Source organism: Chionomys nivalis, chromosome 23 (genome assembly GCF_950005125.1).
Source record: "Chionomys nivalis chromosome 23, mChiNiv1.1, whole genome shotgun sequence".
Taxonomy (NCBI): Eukaryota; Metazoa; Chordata; class Mammalia; order Rodentia; family Cricetidae; genus Chionomys; species Chionomys nivalis.
This window is the reverse complement of record NC_080108.1, coordinates 287,726-311,778: the sequence shown is the minus strand read 5'-3', so window position 1 is coordinate 311,778 and position 24,053 is coordinate 287,726. Positions and strand designations below refer to the sequence as shown.

The 24,053-nt window shown below is 44.9% G+C and overlaps 1 protein-coding gene across 3 annotated transcripts in view; it reads left to right on the top strand.

Annotated features, from left to right (window-relative positions):
* The window catches only part of P4ha3 (prolyl 4-hydroxylase subunit alpha 3), a 29,153-nt gene extending 5,462 nt beyond the window's left edge, over positions 1–23,691 (top strand). The window contains exons 4-13 of one of the 3 annotated variants that reach the window (XM_057756180.1): positions 3,699–3,848; positions 5,332–5,383; positions 8,964–9,127; positions 9,331–9,507; positions 14,399–14,463; positions 16,982–17,141; positions 18,769–18,831; positions 21,018–21,085; positions 22,280–22,370; positions 23,104–23,691. In XM_057756180.1, coding sequence (XP_057612163.1) covers positions 3,699–3,848; positions 5,332–5,383; positions 8,964–9,127; positions 9,331–9,507; positions 14,399–14,463; positions 16,982–17,141; positions 18,769–18,831; positions 21,018–21,085; positions 22,280–22,370; positions 23,104–23,280 — 1,167 coding nt within the window. In that variant the 3' untranslated portion in view covers positions 23,281–23,691. Of the gene's footprint in view, positions 1–3,698; positions 3,849–5,331; positions 5,384–8,963; positions 9,128–9,330; positions 9,508–14,398; positions 14,464–16,981; positions 17,142–18,768; positions 18,832–21,017; positions 21,087–22,273; positions 22,371–23,103 lie in introns of all 3 variants that reach the window. The other 2 variants (XM_057756178.1, XM_057756179.1) reach the window with 2 other exon arrangements.
* Positions 23,692–24,053: the final 362 nt, after the last annotated feature.

Sequence of the window (24,053 nt, the reverse complement as noted above, 5' to 3'; positions counted from 1 at the left end):
CAGAAAAAGTTTCTGTCCTGCCCAGTCCCGCAGTCATTCAGTCCCAAAGAAACACACAGAGGTTTATATTAGTTATAAACTGTTTGGACTATTAGCTCAGGCTTATTATTAACTAGTTCTTACAAGTTAAATTAACCCATAAGTCTTGTCTATGTTTAGCTATGTGACTTGGTACCTTTTCTCAAAAAGGCATTCTCATCTTACTTCCTCTGCATCTGACTGGTGATTGACTCTCTGCCTTTCCTCTACCCAGAATTCTCCTAGTCTGGTTGCCCCACATATGCTTCTTGCCTGGCTACTGGCCAATTAGCATTTTATTAAACCGTTATGAGTGACAAATATTTACAGTGTACAAGAGCATTATCTCACAGCAAGGTGAAAATCACAACCTAGGCTGTGCACATTGATATAACTTGAGGAAATTAGACCTCAGGAATCTCCCATAGGTATATTTAGTAAATTTTTGGTCATACTGAGTTGTTTTATAATATACTCTTTGCCAGCCTTAGCCTTCAAAATGCATGGGGTCTATTATTATTATTATTATTTTGGTTTTTCAAGACAGGGTTTCTCTGTATAACAGTCCTGACTGTCCTGGAACTAGCTCTTGTAGACCAGGTTGGACTCGAACTCACAGAGATCCACCTGTCTCTGACTCCGAGGGCTGGGATTAAAGGCATGCACCACCACCCAGCTTAATTAAGGTTTTTGTTTTCCTTTTGAATATGCTTCCTGTTATGTTATTGTTTCCTCCTGCCTGCCCACACCAAGTTCATTAGCAGATTTAACAGTGGACTTCTTGGGTCCCAGTTCCAAGCTTGGGGAATCAGTCTCACGGATCTACACCCAACGAACCTTTCTGCTTCCTGTTTCTCTCTGTGTGGTCCTGAGCAGAACCACAGCCCAGTCATGCGCATGGCTAGTTCAAGCAGCTGGGTACACAGTACCAGCAAATGCTTGCTAATGAAACCTCTTGAACATATATTGAAAACTTTAAGTCATATACTGAAAATGTAGTAAGCCAACTTCTTGAAAGTCTTGCTGGAAATCTTTATTTCTGTATTTATTTGAAAGACTATGCATTTCAAATGTAAGGGTGGTTTATAGAACAACCCCAAAAGCTGTTATAGCTATAAATGAGGTGAAATACATTTTCAAATTTGGCTATATTTATTTACCAGTTTTCCCCTCTCATTCCTATACCTTACTGCTCTCCGGGTCACCAGTGTCCTCCACCAAGCAGGAACTGAGCTTCTGAGGTTGACTTCTTCACTCTGCAGCCTACGCTTTGGGATGTTGCTTGTATTGGTAGTTCATTTAAAAGAATTTATTTACTTTATTTTTGTGTGTATAAGTGTCTTGGTCACATGCATGTCTGTGCACCACGTGCATGTCAGGTGCCTTCTGAGGTCAGAAGAGGGCATCAGATCCCTGGAACTGGAGTTACAGATGGTTGTGAGCCTCCATATGAATAATGGGAATTCAACCCAGGTCCTCTTCAAGAGAAGACTGTGTTCTTAACTGCTGAGCCGTCTTTCCAGCCTGGAGTTCCTTTTCATTGATCTATGGTGTGGATAAATCGTAAACTATTTAAGCTCCTGTTGGTATATATTCAAACTGCTTCCTGTCTGAGCTGCCATGAGGAAGCTGCTATTAGCATTCTTTTTGTGTACTGGGCTACTTATTTTTATTGTTCATTTTCCTTTTTGTCTCGCTCTGTAGCCCAGGCTGGCCTCAGCCTCCCACATCCTACATGGCATAAGCATCTGCTAATGTGCTCACTGCTTAAATTTTCAGCTAGGTTTTTGTTTCTGCCACCTGGCATTTAAATTTTTTCTTTGAAAACATGTAACCTCATGCTTTTTGTATTTTGTTTAAAATTTCTGAATATTTAACTTACTAGACATTTTGAACTGTTTGAAAGAATTCCAGTTGTGTCAATCTACAATATGGTTAGAACTTGAAAATCCCCGTGAAAATATCAGCAAAATGATTAGGACTGGGATGTAGCTCCCTAGCACACATGAAAGTCTGGGTTTAATTTGCAGCATCACATACATACACATACATTATACCACAAACATACATACTACACACATACATACTATACACACACACGTATATACCACACACATACATACCACATACATATATATGCATATATACCACACACATCATCAAATACACATATACATACTACACACATACCACATATACACACAAAAATACCACACATACTACAATACACATATACATATTACACACACATACATACTACATACAACACATACATACATACATAACACACATACACGTATATACCACACACACATTTATACATATATACCACATACATCACAAATACACATATACATACTATACACATACATATACACACAAATATAACACACATACTACACATACATATTGCACACACGTACATACTGCATACACACATACCATATACACTGTCCCCACATATATAATCACACACCACATGCACATTTCATACATATACCCATATACACATATACCACATATACACACTATATACCACATAATATACCACACACATATGAATACATGCATACACATGCATACATACATCACACACAGAGATATAAATACACATACCATACACATGTACATATTCACACAACACGCACAGTTAATTTGACAGGGAAAAAGTTAGGTTACTGTTGTTAATATTATTATTATTCAGTTTTTGTACAAATAAGAAATGTGTAAAGGACCAACAAGACAACACCCTAGGCTAAAGGCAGACTTGAGAAGGAAACTGCTCTATTGTTTGGCCTGCAGATTGGCAGCATCTCTAGGTCCTGCCCTGACCGGCAGGCACACCTCAGTGAGATCATTTTGTAAGAGTTGTTCCAACTCAGTGACCTTATAATTCCATGTTGCTTCAGTATTGACTTCCAGGAAACTCTCCCCAAAGGTCTGATGTTCTACTTAGCTGTAAGCTGGTAAGGAGACAGGAGCTAGGTCTGGCACAGGCCGCCATGTTGCGCTGCGCTCCAGCATTTAATCAGAACCGACAGCATTCCCGATGTCTGTCCTCATTATAGTGGCGAATGTGCTGTGTTGTAGTGATTGGTGTGTTCATAGCCTCCATGGATTCAGTGCTCTCAGGAGAAGAAGCCCACATGCTCAGTGCCAGAAAATATTGAATCAATTACATGAATTTGATTCCTACAGAGCTTTCAATGATATCCTTCTAAGAACACATTCTAGACCGCCGATAATGCTAGCCCCCAGTGAATTATGTAAACAGAAGATTTTGCCATTCTCTCACTGGGCTCCTTTTCCTTCTTCGAAAAAGGTCTGTCTAAGGTGCTACTCTGTAAATCTCCTGAGACCCCAAGTCCCTTCCTTCTCTATGCCTCCACAGTACATTAGGCATTGTCCTTAAAGCCCTGGCATCATCCTGTCCCACAATGCACATACTTGAGTTCATCTGTCTGTCTCCTAGATCATAAATTTCTCAAATGCAAGAACCCCATTTTCTCTCCATAAATACAATGTCATATACTATTACTAGATAACAGATATTAAACAGAATCAAAATTAATTGGAAAGTAAAGCTAGCCTTGTGAGGGTCCAGAGCCTCATCCTGTGAATAATCAGATGATTTATTTTCTGACTGTGGACTAAAGCTGTGGCGGCTTGTGTCCCTGCAGGTGGCCTACGACATGGGGGATTACTACCATGCCATTCCGTGGCTGGAGGAAGCTGTCAGCCTTTTCCGAACATCTTACGGACAGTGGAAGACGGAGGATGAGGCCAGTCTGGATGACGCCCTGGATTACCTGGCTTTTGCCTGTTTCCAGGTAGCGGGGTGATGAAACTCATTTTTACCACAGGCAGTACAATGTTCTACATCACTTTCTGGTTTGTTTCATCTTCCCAGGGGTACCAAATGTAAGGCCATTATTTTATTATCACCATAGATTTAATGTAAGTAAATCAAGCTCCTAAAAAATTCTTAAAGTACCAGGGAGCTCATAGAGGTGGGCTTAGAATCCACGTCTGAATCTATGTCTAGAGTGCTAACCAACGCATGGACCACTTTACTGTCCTCATCTCTCACTTACTTATTATAGCAGCAGCACATAGGTGTTTGATGGGACCCAGTCAATGGAGAACACCCTGCACTCTCACTAACTCGTGTCTCATCGCTGGTAACATACCATAATGTTGCCACGAAGGGAGGAATTTAATTATCCTCTCCCACCTGACACTGAATCCAACTGTGACGTGGTCATTGGCTGCAGAGTTGACATCTTCATTCCATTGTACCAACCTGAGGCCTCCTGCAGCTCCCATATTCCCTGGGTACTGTTGTTCTGCTGCCTGATGTGTCATTCATGGACATCCCTGCCCTAAATATGGCAGCTCCCATCTTTCTGTATGACTAATCTCATTTCTCACCAATTGTACAGCCTCGGAAGTGCTTGAAGTGGGTGTGTTTCAGTGGTGTGATTTTTTTTTAAATCTCATATATTTTACAATGTGTTTATTATTGCTTTTATCATTAGAGTGACATTTTAGCATGCTAAAAGTTTAAGTAATTCAGTTTCTGTATATTCCTGTCAACTGCTCAGTTTTCTGCAGCAGAATGCAGTCTTTCTATGTGGGATTCACTTCCTCAGACTTAGGTGTTTCGACCATGATGAGGCTGCATGGCTAGAGACAGCTAGTTCCTACACATCTGACCATGTTTATTTTAGTTTTTCTTTTGCTTTCCTCCTACTGTCTAGACTCTGGGAAGCACTAATCCTGGAGAATAAGAATAAACTGTATTTTGCTAGAATTTCTCAACTGCTCCTCTTTTTCCTCTTCCTCCTCTTCCTCCTTCCCCTCCTCCTCTTCCTCCTCCTTTTACTTCTCTTCCTCCTTCTCCCCCTCCTTCCCCTTCTGTCCTCTTCCTCCCCCTCCTTCCCCTCCTCTCCCCGTTCTTTTTTCCTTTTGGTAGTACTGTGGATTAAATTCAGGCACATACTCAACGAACAATTCACCACCAAGCTATGCGGCAACCCAGTCACACTCACCCTGAGTTTTCTTTCTCCCTTTGCTGGTGAGAGTAGTAATAACATATTGGTTAATAAGGAGATTTGATTTGTAACAGGGCTGTAAAAACAACAACAGCAAAACCCACAAATCCTCTGCATTTCTAGCCCATTGCCTATTTCAGTGAACCTTATTATCTACTGTGGTAAGAATATTTTATAGTTTTTAAAACTAGTCAGTGATTTGATTAGAGAAACTATCTTTATTTCGGTTGACATTTTCTTTCTTTTCTTTTTTAATAAGGCAGGAAATGTTTCATGTGCCCTCAACCTCTCCCGAGAGTTCCTTCTCTACAGTAAGTGACGCTAAGGCATACATTACCCATCTCACTTCTGCCCGACCTTTAATTCTTCTTGCAAGTGAAGTCTAGTTTGTGTGTGTGTGTGTTTGTGTGTGTATGTGTTTGGGTGGGTGTGCACGTGTGTGTGCATGCTTGTGTGTGTGTATGTGTGTGTGTACCAGTGCACATGCCTATGTTCATGCATGCAGAGACCAGAGGAGGACACTGGGTGTCTTCCTTTATTGATGTCTCTTTTTTAAATTTAATTTTATTTTTGCTTTATGAGTATTTTTATATGTAGGAGTATTTTGTGTGTCTGTATGTGAACCACTTACATGCCTGATTCCTGAGAAAGTCAGAAGACATCAGATTCTCTGGAACTAGAATTACAGATAGTTGTGAGCTCCTGTATGGGTGGAATTGAACCCAGATTCTCTAGGAGAAAAATCAAGGCTCTTAACCACTGAGCCATCCCTGCAGTTCCTCTACATTATTTTTGAAGATGGTCTTTGATTGAACCTGAAGTTCACGACTTTGTCTAAGCTGTCTGGCTAGCAACCTCCCAAGCTACCACAATCTGTCTTCACCCCCTAAAGCTGGGATTTCAAGTACAGGTGGGTGGCCATGTGGGTGCTGGGTCCCTGAACTCAGGCCCCCTTTCACTGCAAGCACTCTGTGAGCCATGGCCCAGGCCCCAGCCATTCTTTTTTATTACTCTAATCTCGTTTTATTTATACACAGATCATTGAAAGGGGAAAATTCATGAGTTAGTTGGAAAAATGCTTAGATGTCAACCTGCCCCTTCCCAACTTGTTCCTTTGACAGGAACAAATTTAGAGCCAGGTTCTTCAGAGGCGGTTTGGAGACCCAGGTTTTGGAAGGAATCCCAGGAATGAATAAAGTCAATGTGTGCTGTGTCTATGAGAAGGGAGTGAATCAGAGGGCTGTTCACTTCTTCGGCTGTTTACTGAGAGCTATCAGTTCTTCCCCTAAAGCCAGAGCTCACTTGGCTGTGCAGGCATCCTGCCCAGTCCAGCTTCAGCCCCTTCAGGGAATGCTTTATGTCAATAGCAAGAGGAGAAGATGCTGAGAAGCTCAGCTTCAAGATTTCTGCATAAAATTTTGATGGCAGATGGATTTCTAGATTTTCCTTTAAGTATTTAGCTACTCAAATAAGATGTAAAGTCACTATTATCACCAAATGTTTAAGGGCTTCTTTTTAAATTTTTATTTTATTTTATGTGTATGAGTGTTTTGTCTGCATGTATGACCATGCACCGTGTGCATGCTTGGTGCTCATGGAGACCAGAAGAAGGTGTCAGGTCCTCTGGAACTGGAGTTGCAGATGGTTGTGAGCCACCATGTGGGTGCTGGAAACTGAACCCACATGCACGAGCCTCTGTGGAGTGCTTTTAAACCGCAATTATTTGTAACTTTTAAATGAATCCACCTAGTGTGTTCGGCCCTCCATTTCTGGGTTTCGTATCCATGAATTTAATCAACTTTGTATAAAAAAAAATACTGTCTGGTCAAAAACAATAGCCTTTTCTGCCATTATTGTTCCCTAAGCAGTACAGTGTAACAGTGATCTCCTTACTTGTGTATAATATAGCATTTACATTATGCTAGGTATTATAAATAGAGATGATTTAAAGTATGTTGGTGGTGTGCATAAGCTTTCTGCAAGCACTATACATTTTATAAACAGGATCTGAGCATCTGTGGATTTGGGGATCTAAAGGGATCCTGGAATCATCTGCTGAGAGAGAGCTCTAACATTTTTCCTTTCTGATACCTTGACAAAGAACAGGATATGGAAGTCACTCTGTGACCTGGAAACACAAGAGTAATTAGTAGTATAAAGAAGTTAAGGGGCTGGGGTGGTGACTCTTATTGAAGCACTTAGCTTGCAAGCGTAAGGACCAGAGTTTGGACTGACTGAAACCCACATAAGATGCTGGGTGTGTGTGATGGTGGACTTGTAATTCCAGCCTTCAGAGGCAGCAGGGAAACAAGAGATCTCCAGAACAAGGTTACTAACAAAACTATATAAATCCAGCAGTTCTGGGTTCAATTGAGAGACCATGCCTCAGTGAATAAGGTGGAAGAGCAAGGGAGGATGATTCTTGGCAATAGTGTCAAGCCTCTAATGCATGTGCATCCTTCCGTGTGTGTGTGTGTGTGTGTGCGTGCATGTGTGCGTGTTTGCATGTGTGTATGTGTGCATGTGTGTGTGCGTGCAGGCGTGTGTGTTGTGCATGCATGCATGTGTGTGCACATGCACGTGCATGTGTGCGTGTGTATGTGTGCATGTGTATGTGTATGCGTGTGTGTATGTGTGCATGTGTGCGTGCGGGCATGTGTGTGTTGTGCATGTGTGTGTATGTATGTGTGTGTGTGTGTGCACATGTGTGTGCCAGAGGCGTCCAGAAGAGGGTGTCAGCTGCCTTGGAACTGGAGTTACAAGTGGTTGTGAGCTGCCTGATGTGGGCGATGGGTACTGATCTGTGGTCCTCTGCAAGACTAGAAAGCATTCTTAACCACTGAGCCATCCTTCAGCCCCCGGGAGGAATTCTGAGGATCATTCCCAGAGATCTAGTGGAGCTGAGAATGGATATGCTTACAGTTCTCCAAAGACAGGGAGCTGGGGAGATGGCCTTGGTAAGAGCATTTGCTACACAAGCATGAGTTCCTGAGTTTGAATCCTAGGCAGCTGTGTAAAAGCTGGGCGTGACCCCCACCGCCACATACACCCTGCCTGTAACACCAGAGCTGGGCTTGGAAAGGGTGGGTACAAAGACAGAAGAAACCCGAGTAACTCCAGGGTCAGTGAGAGACCATGTCTCAAGGGAATAAGGTGGACAGCAGCTGAGGAAGACACCCAACTTTCTCTCTCTCTGGCCTCCAAAAGCACACACAAGGGCTCACCCTCTGCCACATACACACACATGCTCACATACACGTAACACCCCCCCACTCTGTGAGCACACACTCAAATAAATATAATATATAAGAACAGTTTGGGCCTGTACTCTAGGTGATGACTGAACTTCCTTCCACTGCTCTTGCTTGCCATGTTCTCTTTCAAGTAGTTACTGGATGCTGTGCTCTAGGAGGTGAGCCTAGCACAGTATCTGGAATAGAACACAGTTTTAAACATTTATTAGTGAACTGGTAATTGAGTGGTTGGATGGATGGGTGAAACTTCTTTTCTAACATAGAACTGACCATCATGGTCCCCTGTCTAAGCATGAGAGCAGCCATCCCTCAGGTCCAGCAGACACAGACCAGTCAGCTTTTAATGCCAGATGCTCTTTCAGGGGACAGACACTGACATGGGATGTTATTTAAGTCACTCCAAGAAGGCTTGCTCGCTTTATTTTTTCCCTCCCTCCCTCCCTCCCTCCCTCCCTCCCTTTTCTTTCTTCACACTGTAGCCCTGGCTGGCCTGGAACTCACAGAGGCCCTCCTGCCTCTGCCTCCTGAAAGCTGGGGTTAAAGACTTCCCAGCACACCCCGCAGCAGGAGCGCTTGAGCATTCTTCCTGGGGCCAGATTTGTTCATCTGTGTTATTTCCTATTTGGCTCTCCCCCAGACCCAGGTAATAAGAGGATGGCCAGGAACGTGTTGAAATACGAAAGACTCTTGGCAGAGAGCACTCATCAGGAGGCGACTGAAGTTGTCATTCAGAGACCCAACGTGCCCCACCTGCAAACCAGAGATACATACGAGGAGCTATGCCAGACCCTGGGCTCCCAGGTGGGATCCCTCAGAGAAAGGGAAAGGGGCTAATTGGCTGGATAATTTGAGGGAAAAACTGATGTCTTAAAAGCAATACAACTTACCAAACAACACCCGAGGGACTCAATTTTATATTACCCCCCAATTCCAGTTTTTGTGCCGTGGCTCCCAGGATTCTTGACCTTTCTTATTTTTACGTCGACTCTACTCTTTCCTTCCAGCCCACACACTACCAAATCCCCAGCCTCTACTGCTCCTACGATACCAATTCCAGCCCCTACCTGCTGCTCCAGCCCGCCCGCAAGGAGGTCATTCACCTGCAGCCCTTTGTGGTTCTCTACCATGACTTTGTTAGTGATGCAGAAGCTCAGAAAATCCGAGAGCTTGCCGAACCCTGGGTGAGCATCCTCAAATACCCTTTGTATCCCCACATGCCTGGAGAACAGATAGCTGGTATGGCAAGACTCTTTCTTAGGCCAGGAGTTCAAAAGGCCAACCATTCTGTAAGGCCAGTCAGCAGCGGGGAAAATCATGGCTGTACTTGTCTCTAGTGGGAAAGGATGCCGTGCCAGCGGCTTTAAGAGATCTTCTTAGGGACGTAGGATATGTAGCTATAAACAGTTGTCAATATCCAGTCAGTAGTATGCTTGAGACCTGGGTGGTATCATTAGATATCAATCAAAGGGAACTCAGAAAATATAAATGAGGTTTTCTTCACTGACAACTTTCCTTATAATTAGTAGAAGAAAAGAACTTGACAGGGACAAGGAGTGAAATACTAGTACACATTTACAGAGCAGATGTCGATGAGCTGATTCAGCTTCATGACTCTGTTAAAGGGAAAACTAAGGCCCAGAAAGGGGAACTTGTTTGATAAAAGTAAACATGTAGCTAGAATCGGGACTGTAACTTTGATGTTCTGTTTATTAATAAGCTCAGGCTAAGTTATGCTTCGTAGTCAGAGACCCCTGAACCTTGGAGACAGCGATGGTTTACTATGTCACATGTTTGTGTGGGATTGGCTGAATTCACGCTGTAGCTGGTCTCCAATCCAGATTGGAACCCAGCCTGGCAAAGTAGCCACCACTGGGGATTTACCAGCCTCATGGAAGGGGGAGTAAGACAGAAATGGCAAACATGAGCTGGCTTTTAAAGCTTCTGTTTGGAAGTACCACATCACGTCCAGACATGACTCTGGTAAAAGCAAGGGCAGAGACAGACAGATTTCTGTGAGTTAGAAGCAGTCTAATCTACACAGTGAGTGCCAGGATGGCCTCTGTCTAATCCTTCATAGGGAAGGAAGGCTCAGCAAGTGACTGAGCCAAGCTGGTGCCAGTGGGGAGGAATGTGTCATTGCCCTGGCTAAGGACTGTGGCAAATATTGGGAAAAGGCAGTCCCACTTCCATAAGCCAGTTGTACTTTCTTTAAAGGCACAATTATTTGGTGTAGAATTATTTATTTTTAACCAAACACCATGTGTGCTGCCCATCCAACGAGACATTTAGTAATCCATCACCAGAACACAGCCTACCCAGACCTTTTGCTTTAACAGAGGTGAGGAAGTTTTCCTCCAGGTAAGGCAGTGTTTCTCAGCTGTGAATCTTGACCCCTTGGGGGGTCAAATGACCTTTTCACAGAGGTTGCCTAAGACCACCAGAAAACACAGATGTTTACATTATGATTCAAAACAGTAGCAAAATTGTAGTTATGAAGTAACAACGAAAATAATTTTCTGGTTGGGGTCACCACAACGTGAGGAACTGCACTAAAGGGTCGCAGCGTTGGGAAGGCAGAGAACACTGGTGTAAGGGGAAGTGCTGTGATCAGATGTGCTATGAGGTGACCTGACCAGAAGCAGGTGGGAGGGGAACTCTGTGGAGGAGAGCAAGGAGCAGGCCTCTTTCACTGAGAGTAAAGGCCAGGGAATTCTGGGAAGGCAAGCCACACATTGGGGCACCTGATGGATGACGTGTTCAGGGAACAGAGAGAAGCTTGGTGGCTGAAGTGTACAAAGGGCAGGGCAGAAGGTGATGGTCACACGATGGTCACACGATGGGGACAGGCAGTGAGACCCCGTTACAGAGGCCATGTTAGAGTTTGATCCTGTAGGCTGTTGAGGAGCTGGGGGCGAGGTGGTAAGCAGAAGGGACCACCACTGGGTCTGAGAGCAGCCATCATTTCATGCAGAAGGTCCTCCAGGCTTCTGGAGTCTGCTCTGTTTTTTGTGGCTGTAGTCAGCTCTGATGAGGATAACGATAACATCAGCTTCTCAGGGAGCTACAAGCTGCATCAGGTCCTTAGAACAGCTCTGTTGCCATGGTGATGGGACAGGTGACCCATCCAGAGATGCTCACCGAATCTTTCACTTCAAGGTCATCTATTTGGTGTGCACAGACCTTGCCACACCCCTTCCACAGTGGTCTTGTTCACACCCGCCTGACCTGTGACTATTTCAGGAATAAGCTGAGAGCTTGTGGGAGGACTGTCTGCCTCCTTTGCACCATTCCTCTGCGGAAGCCTCTTCTCCCATCACTTCCCTCTCTATCCGCCCCCTCCCATCCTACTCAAGGCCTTAGGGGAAACCATGTACCTCCCGTGGACCCCAGTACAGACCGCAGCCCTAGCCTGCTTTACAGGGCCACATGACTAAAGTAGCCCTCCTCTGGAATCAAAGCTTTTGGTACCAGCTGTAGAGCAGTTCATTTTTATGTTAATTCTGTCATTTATGGATTGGCTGGTATCACTAGACATTTTGTGGGTTAGTGTCCCATCTCCCTACCCCATATTATGCTCATTGCTCCCAGGGCATTTGGATTTTGTCTCATGTATGTGATATGTGCACTCATTTGTATGATGACAAATTGAATTTGAAGATTTTCTTTTTTTCGTTTTGTTTTGCTTGTTTGTTTTGGGAGGCATGGTTTCTCTGTGCAATAGCCCTAGCTTTCCTGGAACGAACTCTGTAGACCATGCTGATCTCAAACTCACAGATATCTGCCTGCCTCTGCCTCCTGAGTGCTGGGTTTAAAGGCATGCTCCACCACAGCCTGGCTTTGAAGATTTTTTTTTTTTTATCAGCCACCTATCTTATTTTTTGAGATTGTCTCTCACTGAACCTGGAGCTCATTAATCCAGGTAAGCTCACAATCTAGCCAATGAGCTACAAGGCTCCACCTGTCTCCACCTCCGTCCCCACAGGAATTACAGACTCAGCTCCACACCTGGCTTCTTACGGGAATGCCGGAGATCCACAGGCATGGCCTTCTGCTTACTCAACAGGCCCTTTACCAACTGAGCTATCTCCCAACTCCTTATTTTTATACTTTGAGAAAGGTTTTGTTGTGTTGCCCTAACTGGCCTCAAATTCCTGGGTTCAGGGGATCCTTCATCTCAGCCTCTTGAATGTTGAGTCTATAAGCAAACGCCAATTTGCCTGCTTAAACTAATCTCTGAAAGTTAGAACTGACTTCCTAAATCCCTTGCTTAAACTCTTGAGTGCTGACACAGCTATGTAGCCTGACTGTTGCTGAATCCTTCCACTGTATCTCCCCCTTTGCCCTTGACAACCCAGCTGCTTGTCTTTTCTGTAAACAGATCTCTCTTTCCCTCCCTCCCTCCTTCTCTCCCTCCCTCCTTCCCTCCTTCCCTCCCTCCCTCCTTTCCTCCTTCTCTCTCTCTCTCTCTCTCTCTCTCTCTCTCTCTCTCTCTCTCTCTCTCTCCCCCTCATTCCCCCCTCTCCCTCCTTCCCTCTCTCTCTCCCTCTTTCCCTCCCTTCATCCCTCTCTCATCTATCTATCTATCTATCTATCTATCTATCTATCTATCTATCTTTATGTATGTATTTTCCTTTCTCCCTTCTTCTCTCTGTTCTTTCTGTCTGGAATGTGTGGAACATTCTACTCTTGACTTGTTTCAATCTGTATGATTGCAGCATGAATGTGGGCATTCTGGGAAGGCTTCGGGCCGCTCAGAAGAAGGGGCTGGAGACCTTCCTCTGTACATCCATAGCAGCCCAGGCTTGCCATTACAACGCCATCAGTCTATGAACAGAGACTCTGTAACACAGTGCCTTTCTTTAAAAATGAACGATTTGTTTGTAGACAATAATGAAAGGACTGTGAAAGAATTAGGCACTAAGTAATTCTGTAATGGGGGTAGAATTTTTAAAAACATTGATTCGTCCTAGAATAACAGAAGATGACATCTCTCCCCTCTCTGTGAATGGTTTTAGAAAGAAACAAGGTGCCAGGCAGTGGTGGCGCATGCCTTGAATCCCAGCACTCAGGAGGCAGAGGCAGGAGGATCTCTGCGAGTTTGAGGAGGGAGAGGACAGAAGCACTACCGGTCACCCATACATCTAGTAGTACCCGGCCAAGAAGAGCTCCTGAGAGTCCATTGCTGTGATGTGCCTATAGATGAGGAAATGAGTCTGAGGAAACAGAACAGGCTTTTCCAAGAAGTCTGCCTGGGTTAGCAGCGTGGGGGGGGGGGCTGCTACATCTGCAAAGGAAAAGGGCTCGGCTATATGCAGTTCGCAAAGCGAAGGGTTTCAGTTGCATGTGATTCATGAGGGGAAGGGTTTTGGTTGTACACAATTTATTGTTCCACCTCATCTTAACTTCTCAGAGACGGGCGAGAATGGGGGAGCTGGAGGGACTCGGCTTCGTTATCTCAATTGTCCCTTTAACCATTTCTGAGCACCTCTCCCTGCCAGGATGTCCTTGCCCTGCAGAGGCTGACTCAGATGCCAGAGACAGAAGCAGACACAGCCTCAAGAGCTCATTTCTCTGTCCCTAGAACTAAGAGTTTGCAATAAGGAGATTCTTTTTTAAAGATGGCATATAAATGTTATATACAGATGAATTCAACACAAAATAGAAAGAGTTAAATTAGTGACCTCAAACTGTGGTTTTTTCCATAAGCCTGGCGGTTGCAGCTTAACAGGGCAGGGCTTTGCTTAGGATTCTTCAGAAGGAGCAGGGTCCCCTAAGTGCACACCTTTGTGGTTGGACGTGTTTGTTTACTTTGAGAGACATTAAGTTTACTCTGTGCAAGCTCCAGAACTGATACTGTGATACAAGCCAAAACGAGAGATGGCTATGCTCCTCCCCAACTTAGGCTCACAGGTACAAAAGGAATTCTGTGCATTTTTGTGCCACACAGGAAATGCACTTTAAGGAGTAAGGAGCTGGTGATGGTTACACTCTAGAGGGAGGCACGTCTGTGGGCACGATGAGCCATCCCTTTGCACCAGAACCACCTGGTCTTTCTCTTGTGTTTCCTACCAGCTCCAGAGATCCGTGGTGGCTTCTGGGGAAAAGCAGTTACCAGTGGAGTACCGCATCAGCAAAAGGTAGGAAGGCCCAGCTGGCCTGGGGCTGAGGGTACAGCTGACTGCTAGGTCAGCAGCAACCTTTCTTGAGACGGCTTTCATGTGGGAAACTATTACAAGAGACAGTTACACCCTGCCACCCCAGTGCCTTCACCAAAATGCTGTATTGTTTGGAGAATAACTAAGAAGTCACCAGGAAAAGGCTTGGAAAAAACTCCACCTCAGAGCAAAAAACACACGTCTGGCACTACTTCCCAGAGTGCATTCCTACATCTGTAATGTGTGTTCCTACACACATCTGTAATTTGACTCTGCAGATTCCGCTCCACCTCCTGACTCCTAGACAAAGCTTTCTGAGCAATGTGTAGGCCACAGACAGGAATGAACTCCCTGGGCCTGCTGGCTTCTCCAGGAGCAGGCTCCAGTTGGCACGCAGATCTATCCTCCCTATTCCTTCCCTCCTTTCCTACCCTCAGCCGTGTATTTGCACAATGAGTACAGGGCTGAAGAGAGAGTGAGAGGAGGAATGTCCATCACAGCCACATGAGAAAGTGGTATCAGCCTCCCAGAGAAAGGCTAGTCCTCCAGGCTCGTGTCCTTGTCCTCTGGGAGGGGACATGAGAGACAAAAACTTTGGTTCGCTTAATTTATTTTGTCTGGTACATTTAGGCACTGTGTGTGCTACATATTGCTGTGAGCAAAATCTCAGCAAGAAACAACTGAAGAGAAGGGTTGACTTTGGTGATAGCTGGAGGGGTACAGTCCATCATGGCCAGTAAGGACTTTGTGGCTGGTGGGAGTGGGGAGTAGAACCTCTTCACCTTCTTACATCTCTGTGGAGCAGAGATAGAGGCTGGGGCTGGAAGGGGGGCTGGGGTATGATATCAAGACCCACCCCAGGTTCTACAACCTCACAAAACAGCATCACCATCTGGATACCGAGTGTTTAAACACATGCACCCGTGGGGAGCATTCTGCAGCCACACCATCAGCAGGGACATTTGAAAAAGCAGTTCTCTAAGCCCTGGAATATCTGCCTAGCTGTGTGTGTGCACCATGTGCATACATTAAACCCAGAAGCCAGAAGAAGGTAGTTACAGACAGTTGTGAGTTGCCCAACCACTGAGCCATCTCTCCAGCCTCTGTGCCTTTCTTCTTTGAAAGTAGTGGCTAATTTTGTCCTGGGTATCTTTGCAAATCTAGGAGCATGTAGTTTAATAAATAATCTGAGTGTAAAAGTATGTGGAACAAATTAACCTGTCAGTGTGTCACTGGCTGTGCTTAGAGAACATGGCCTCATTTTTCTAGGGGCCTCGATTCTGATTCTGTTTCTTTTACACTGTAAAAACATCAACAAGACGTTCAGGAAGTGTCTGAATTGGGCTTTGACCTGTTCTGGTTTGCCCAGAGTTGAAACTCCCCTGGGTACCATAGCTGTCACCAACACACCTTACAGAATATCTCCATGAGCGTTTCTCCCACAGATTTCTAAAGTATAGAAGTAGATGTAATAATCACCCCCACTGACAGAGGGGCACACTGGCCCTTGGAGAGGTTAGAGGTTAAGTATTGACAGCACCTTGCAGAGATGAAGAACTGTTTTATTACTGTAGTTTCTTCCTCCCCCACTCTCCTTCCCTTCCTTACCCCCCACTTCTCCTTCTCTTCTTTATCCCCCACTTCCTTTGGGGTCTTTCTGTGTTTCCCAGGCTGCTTTTGAACTCCTGGACTTAAGCCACCTTCCCACCGTCTCACCTCAGAAAGCCCACCTTTCTGGGGGCTATGTGCACACCACCACACCCAGAAGTCAATGCTTTAAGTCCCTGCTGTTCTCATGGTACTCTGCCTCCTCTGTTGGAGATGTCTTCATAGTACAGCAGTTTTAAGGATGGGGTTTTGTAATCGTCAGTTCTGAGTCACAATTCTGAGTTCTGCGAGCTTTCACTGGGCTCAGCTCAGTTCTCGCCTCAGAGAATGTTAGCTATGTTAATGTCGAAATCGGAGGCCGCACACACTGGACTGACTCAACATGAGGGATGAGTAAGTGACTAGACATTCGTGGCTACTTCCCTCTAACTGACTTGATTTATTTGTTTATTCATACATTCATTCATCCATGTGTTTATCCATCTGTCTCAAGGTTTATATTGCCGTGAAGAGACACCATGGCCATATTTCCATAAAGGAAAAGATTTAATTGGGAGTGGATTACAGTTTCAGAGGTTTAGTCAATTAGCATGGTGGGACATGGAAGCATGCGGACAGACATGGTGGTGGAGGAGTTGAGAGTTCTACATCTTGCCCCACGGGCAACAGAAAGTGAACTGTGTACTACACTGAGCTTAACTTGAGCAAAGCAGACCTCAAAGCCCACCCCCACAGTGACACACTTCCTCCAACAAGGCCACCCCTCCTAATAGTGCCCCTCCCTTTGGGAGGTATTTTCTTTCAAACCACCACACCATCTCTTCAGTCACAGACATCATGTCATCATTTCCAGCACCAGATGACTGTTGTTCCAATCCTTGCTGTGTTTTAGCGCCTGGCTGAAGGATACGGTTGACCCAATGTTGGTGACTCTTGACCGCCGCATTGCTGCCCTCACAGGCCTTGACATCCAGCCTCCCTACGCAGAGTACCTCCAGGTGGTGAACTATGGAATCGGAGGGCATTATGAGCCTCACTTTGACCACGCTACGGTAACGATGGGACCAGTGGCCAGTCTTCTGGGGGTAGGGAGCCAGTGTGTTCTTCTTCAAAGCAGAGATCTGGAGGGGCTCTCAGAAAATACTAAGGAAGAGCCTTGCACAAAGGCTTTGGTTTCCAGGATATTTGAAAGCTTTGGTTTCACCTGATTACTGCATACACTGTCTGCCACCACCTTCCTCTCCTCCAGAATTTGAGTGAAAAAAGAATACAGCCTGTAATAAAATTCTATCTCCTACTTCCCTTGGAGACTTTTTCATGAGGATTGTCCTCAAATCCCTCTCCTTTCTTTATGATCTCAACTACTCACCATATTGCCAGTAGCAAATATTTTTGAGGAATAAAACATAGTCAAATCATGGAAATAGCACAATGAAACCTATGAATACAATTAATATGCTGATATTTTTAAAATAAGAAAAGCACATGAGATACACAGGTGACCAATAAACAAATGAAAAGATCCACAACATCATGGAAAAAAGACCTCCCTGCAACTGATTTATAGCTCCAACTTTATCAAGATTCCAGGAACTTTAAAAGTAGTATTCAAGTGACTGGAAAGACGGTTCAGGGATCATGTGTGCCATGCAAGCATGAGGACCTTGCATTCGAATCCAAGGTCACAATAAAAAGCAACCAAGCCACAGTAGAACAAATCCGTAATCCCAGTACTTTTAGGGCAAATGGGAGGTGGAGACAGGTGAGTCCTGGAAGACTTTGTGCAGCTAGTCTGGCATATGCAGCAGGCAAACAACAAAGATCCTGTCTCAAACAAGATGGAAAAGGAGAACCTATGACCAAGATTGTCCTCTGACCTCCACTTATGCACTGTGGCTTACACTTACACACATGCACACACTTCATACATGGAGAGAGAGAGAGAGAGAGAGAGAGAGAGAGAGAGAGAGAGAGAGAGAGAGAGAGAGAGAGAGAGAGAGAGAGAGAGAAATGCATACACAAAGAAGGAAGCCATTCACAAAAGACTTCATATTTTATGGTTCTAGTTACATAAATTTCTAGAAAAGACAAAACCCAGAGACAGAAAGTAGATAACCAGGTTTTGTGGGGACATGGTTGATTATAAACCATTATTTGCTGGTGGAAATTTCTAAAACTAGATTATGGGCAAGGATGGGCAACTGTTAAAATTTGCTAAAATTCAAGTAATAGTATTTACAGAGAATGAATTCTTTGGTATGTAAGTTATATTTCAGATTGTTCCTTGATTAAAGAATGAGTGTGTACCTTGGGCAAACTCTCTGGAACACCAATCTTATGATTCAATATTTCTCTAAGATAATCATCTTCTATAATATATTTTTTGTTTTACAGAGAACCTAAAGCACAGAACCTCTTGTCTAATTTTTCACCTTGACAATTATTTGTTTGATTTATATAGAATTTATTCGTGTGCATATAAAAAAATTAATGTTCACTTAAACAGTATATTGAGTAGTTGGCAGCAAAGATGAACACACACTCTAATTGGTGTAGTTCAGGGTTATATGCTGTCCTAGACACCCTCATTTTATCCCATTGTCTGTGCTAATGGCAAATCTTGGCCGTCACTCTGGTATCATTTACACAAAATAACCATCTGCTCTATTTCTGCCTCAGTCGCCGAGCAGCCCCCTGTACAGGATGAAGTCTGGGAATCGAGTTGCAACATTTATGATCTATGTGAGTCTCGCTCTAAGAGAATCAGGGCTTCTTATGTGGCTAAGTGGACTATTTTATTGTATGAATTTTCAAAGTGATTTCACCTGGTACTGAGCACAAAAATCTCCAGGAACTTTCTAAACTTCAGACAGCATTATTTTGTTAGGCGTAGACATAAGGGGTACTAGACAGATTTCTACCCTTCAAGAGCTTGCAGTGTGAAGGTCTAAATATGACTTTGCCTAGGCGGTGGGTCAGGGTAGGAAAAGCTAGGAGACCATGGGGCTTTCACAACACAGGAAGAGGATACAGCTGTCTCCCACCTTAAAGTCTCAAAGCCTAGTTGGTAGTGAAAAGTATGGATCAATCCATGAACCTGTGGACCTGTAGGAGAAAGAGCAGAGCAAAGAGCAGTTTAGACCCCAAGAGGAAAGAGTGGGGAGATGGAAAGTTGGTAAGTACCTCGGATAAGCAGTGGAAATCTTCCTCCCGTCTACTGTAGAGTCCACACCCTTAAATAAAACACTAAAGTGATCAGTTGGCCTCTTCTCTAAATCCCTAGCCTGGTCCCACAGGATTCAGTCCCGGCCTTCATCAACCTTATTATCCTTCAGATGGTGAAGTTTAGCTTTATCTACACAAATTCGTCATGTTTAATCATCTGTCACTTAGAAGAGACTATTAGAAGCAATCATTTATTGGGGAGATTTATTAATGCTTCTTGGTCTTTGGCAAGATCAAGTGTAGATGAGACTCACTACTATTAGTGGAAGGGTCAACATGCTAACTACAGGGCTCTGAGTAGCACCCCAAGATGAAGGCCTGGCTTCAGGCTCCTCCTAAGAACAGACATTCCCTGAGCATGCTCTCTTCCCCGAGGGCTGGTTCTGATCTCCACAGCACAGCCAGGAAAGGCTGGTGTTCAATATTATCTCTATGTTAATGATTTGAATGTGTTTCCCAGGGGCCCAGTTGCATTCTTCCCATAGCAAGAGAATGTCATCTAGAAAGTGTTATAGAACTCTGTGCCTGTCACTGTTTCCTACCAAGCAAGTATGGGAAAGAATGTATGAGGCCAATCAGTGTTGTAGGAACCTACGATGGGCCCAGTTATGTCCAGTCCTTGCATCTTTACCTTGATATGGATGTCAGTAGTTTCCCAAGACAGTTGTTAAGCTTTGTGGAAAACACAAGCAATATGGTACGGAGAGAATAACCTTTAAGAAGTGAAGAAAGAGGAGGATTGAGTAGAAAGCCAGCTGGCTAGTGATTTTTCTACTCAGACTGGACGTATGATCACGGCAGATACGACAGTTTTAATCCTAGGACTCTGGTCAGAGCCAAGTGAGGCCATATCCTTGTGGAGACTTAGTCTAAAGCCTGCCATAAACACCAACAACACCATAAACACATGTGATCTGTGACTGCGTGTGTTAAGATGACGGGGGCTGTTATTTTAATACTTTTACATATTAAAATGTTTATATTATTATTATTGAAAGTAATGAAAAAAATCCCTTTATATTAAGAAAATACATCCAGAACTGAGATTTTTCTGTCAGTAGAACGTTTGCCTTCCACGGTACTATGGAAGAACCTCTGTAAAAATCTAAGCTCAGAGACCAGTGCTGAGGAGACAGAGACAGGCAGATCTATGGGGCTCAGGGGCTAGCTGGCCTAGCCCTCTGGGCAAGTTCTAGGTCAGAGAGAGAACTTGCTTCAAAAACAAGGTGGACAGTGTCTGAGAATTGACCCCTGAGGTTGGCTTTTGGAGCCCCTGGAACTGTAGTTGCAAGTGATTGTTAACTACCAAATGGGTGCTGGGAACCAAAACTGGCCTTCAGCAGGAACAGGTGTTCTGAACCACTGAGCTATCTCACCAACCCCTACATGTGATTTTTAAAAGTAAATAAAAGTTTTAATTTACTTATTATAGCCCTCCATCAAGATGGTAGCCAGAAACAAAAATAAGGGAGGAATTCCAGAATCTCGTCTAGTGGTGAGAAGCCCCACAGATGAGTAGCGATACCTTGCAGAGGTTCGCTAAATTTGGAAGTTGGGTGAGTGTCTTCTAAGGATTTCTCCCATAACTGAAACAGGGGAGCCCTGCACACAGCCTGTGCAGAAATGACATCTAAGTTCACAAGTACATGACAGAGGACTGTCAGCAGCTATCTTAACTCTGGCTTCTTCCTCTCGCATGATAGTTAAGCGCAGTAGAAGCTGGAGGAGCCACGGCCTTCATCTATGCCAACTTCAGTGTTCCTGTGGTTAAGGTGAGCAGGGCCTGGCCTAGAGGATGTGATTGTAATGTTGTGTGATGAAGAAACACTTACCCCTCTCCTGCAAGCTGATGCCTGGGGAGATGGATAAAAAGAGCTTTCTGGAATCCCAAAGACAATCAATCTCCCATTCTGTCATAGTTAGGGTTTCTATTGCAGTGAAGAGATACCATGATCATGGCAGCTCTTACAAAGGAAAACATTTAATGGCATGGCTTACAGTTTCAGAGGCTTAGTCCATTGTTATCATGGTGGGACATGGTGGTGTACAAGTAGACATGGTACTGGAGAAGGGGCTGAGAGTTCTAAATTTTGGACCACAGGCAACAGGAAGTGGTCTGTTTTCCTGGGTGTGGCTTGAGTATATATACCTGCTCCACAGTGATACACTTCCTCCACCAAGACCACACCCACTCCAACAAGGCCACACCTCCTAATAGTGCTGCTCCCTTTGGGGGCCATTTTCTTTCAAACCACTATGTACCCTATCACTACAACATGTGTTTGTGATACTATCTGTTTTTTTTTTTTTCATGTCTTTTGCAAGTAGATGATGATGGGCCAGTCTTCCTTGTCACTGTGGGTCTCTAAGAACTCAGAGTCACCCTCAGATTCTCCATAGTAACTAGGTCCCCACAGAGCTAAGGCACTAAGGACTCAGAGCAAGGCCCAGCACCCTGTCCCTAGAGCTCACAGAGAATAACAGCCACGAGGACACATAGCAGTGACCGCTGTGGCTCTCCAGAGAGCCAGTGCTGAGAAGTTTGGTGGGTGATCATTTCTTCCATGTTTCAGAAGGATCAAACATGCCCTTAGTAGTTTGGGAAGGAAATGAATTAGAGAGGCCAAGTCTAAAACCCTGAGCGTAGTACCTGGTGAGTACTCATAAGCACAAGCAAATGAGGAGCGCCCAGGGTGTGGCCTGGTTTCCAGTGCCTTGACCAGGCTCAGTCTAGTCTAAAGGCCATGGCTAAAGGGTGCTTTAGGGGGTAAATGAGGAAACAGTGCATGGGAGAACATAGGCTATGGGGTCAGAGCACAGGGCCTTGATGTCAAGGTCTCAGTGGGTGGAGACTGGTGCGCTTGGTTTCAGCTGTGTGTCCTTATTCACATGCCTACTGAAAGTCCAGGACTCTGGACTGACCCCCACCCCCTCCTGGGGCTGGTCCTCTCATTTTCAGAACGCTGCACTGTTTTGGTGGAACCTGCACAGGAGTGGAGAGGGAGATGGTGACACACTTCATGCTGGCTGTCCTGTCCTGGTGGGAGATAAGTGGGGTAAGGCCTGTCTTTGTGGGTGAGAGATGGGCCGAGAAGCCATAGAGTGGGTGGATACGGCAGAGCCTCCCTTTTGAAGACTTCACGGTACTGCGGATCCACAGTGACGTGACAGATTGGCAGTCAGGTGTCCCCGCAGAATTTGTGGGTCTGTGAAGAGCAGGTGTCAGCAAAGGGTGACAGGCCTAGTCAGGAAGAGAGGAATGCCTTCCCTCCCTCTGCATCAAGGGAAACACTATCAAACCTGCTGCTGCCATTTGTCTCTGGAGTGGTTAGGTAAGAAGCCATAATAACAGCAGCAGAGGATGGGTGGACCCCTTCATGGTGGACGGACATGTTTGTTGGTTCATGTGTCCGAGAGCACCTCACTCTGAAGCTAGAAAGGCAAGTGGAAAGACTGTCACATTGACAGGGACACCAGGAGAAGCACTCCCTGTTGCCCAGGAGTGGCTTCAGTTTCACCGGGGCTTTTAGAATGGTGAATGACCTGAGTGCCACATGTGTGAAAATCACTCGTCCATTAGCAAGATCTGCTAGAGACTTTCTGGAGGACGATATACGCGCCGTGCTGGAAGCAGCAGATTGCACAGTTGGCCAGGGCCAGGCTAGGCAAACGGCAGGTTTTTAGGACCAGGCTAGGCAAATGGCAGGCTTTTAGGCTGTGCTCCCATGCACAGACAGCCCTGTGGCCATCTCCTTGTTGAGCTCCCTCTCCCTCTCTGCCCCCCTCCAGTGGCCAACAAGTGGATACACGAGTATGGACAGGAATTCCGAAGACCCTGCAGCACCAACCCTGAAGACTGAAGCATTGGCAGATGGCAGCTTGTCAGTCAGAGAAGTCAGGAGACCAAGCCACGGACAGAAAGGAGCGCAGCTTCCCGAAGGAAGGCCTCGTGGCAAGGCCTTATGAGTGGAAGCTAAGGGATGCTTCTGCCAGGAACGCTCCCCGATACCGCCCCAGAATTTGCATTTGGTTCTACTCCAGCTGTGAGACTTAGAATGGAAAATACAAAGAGGTCTGATATGTTTTTAGTGCTCAGAAGTCCTTGGGAATGAAACAGATGAACTCAGTGTAGAACACTGAGAATATTTAGCATGTGCAAATACCTACCTGGGTTCTGTTCACTAGCACTGAACACATGCTACACACACATACACCACACACACACACACACACTCACACTCACAAACGCACACACATACCATCTGGAAAACTATTGGGCTGCTCCTGCTGGAGCGTCTGACTCTGAGGTCCCCCCCATCATCAGTGGGTATTATTATTTTTTTAAGGTGGAAAGCAATTTGTTTTCTTTTTATGAGTTCTGATTGTCATTAAAATGTTTTAAAATCACCTCTTCTAACAGATATTCTTCCATGATGTTGAATGAGAAAAACCAAAGTAATGCTATCAATTTTTATTATTTTTTATTATTTTTAGCCCAGCCCCCACTCCCCACTTCCATTGCCCTGTTCTGGACTTGCCCAACTTTGGTTGTGGTACATAGGCATAGCTAGTAAGGCTATAGGTTGCCGCCCTCCTTTGGAAACTTGTATGATGCCTTCTGGTACCATGAAGGAGAGGGGGCATTCAGATCAGTTCCAGCTCAGAGGTCTCTGAGCCTTAGTTCTGAAGTACATGGTGTCTTCAGCAATAGGGACTTACCTTGTACTCTGTGAGGCAAG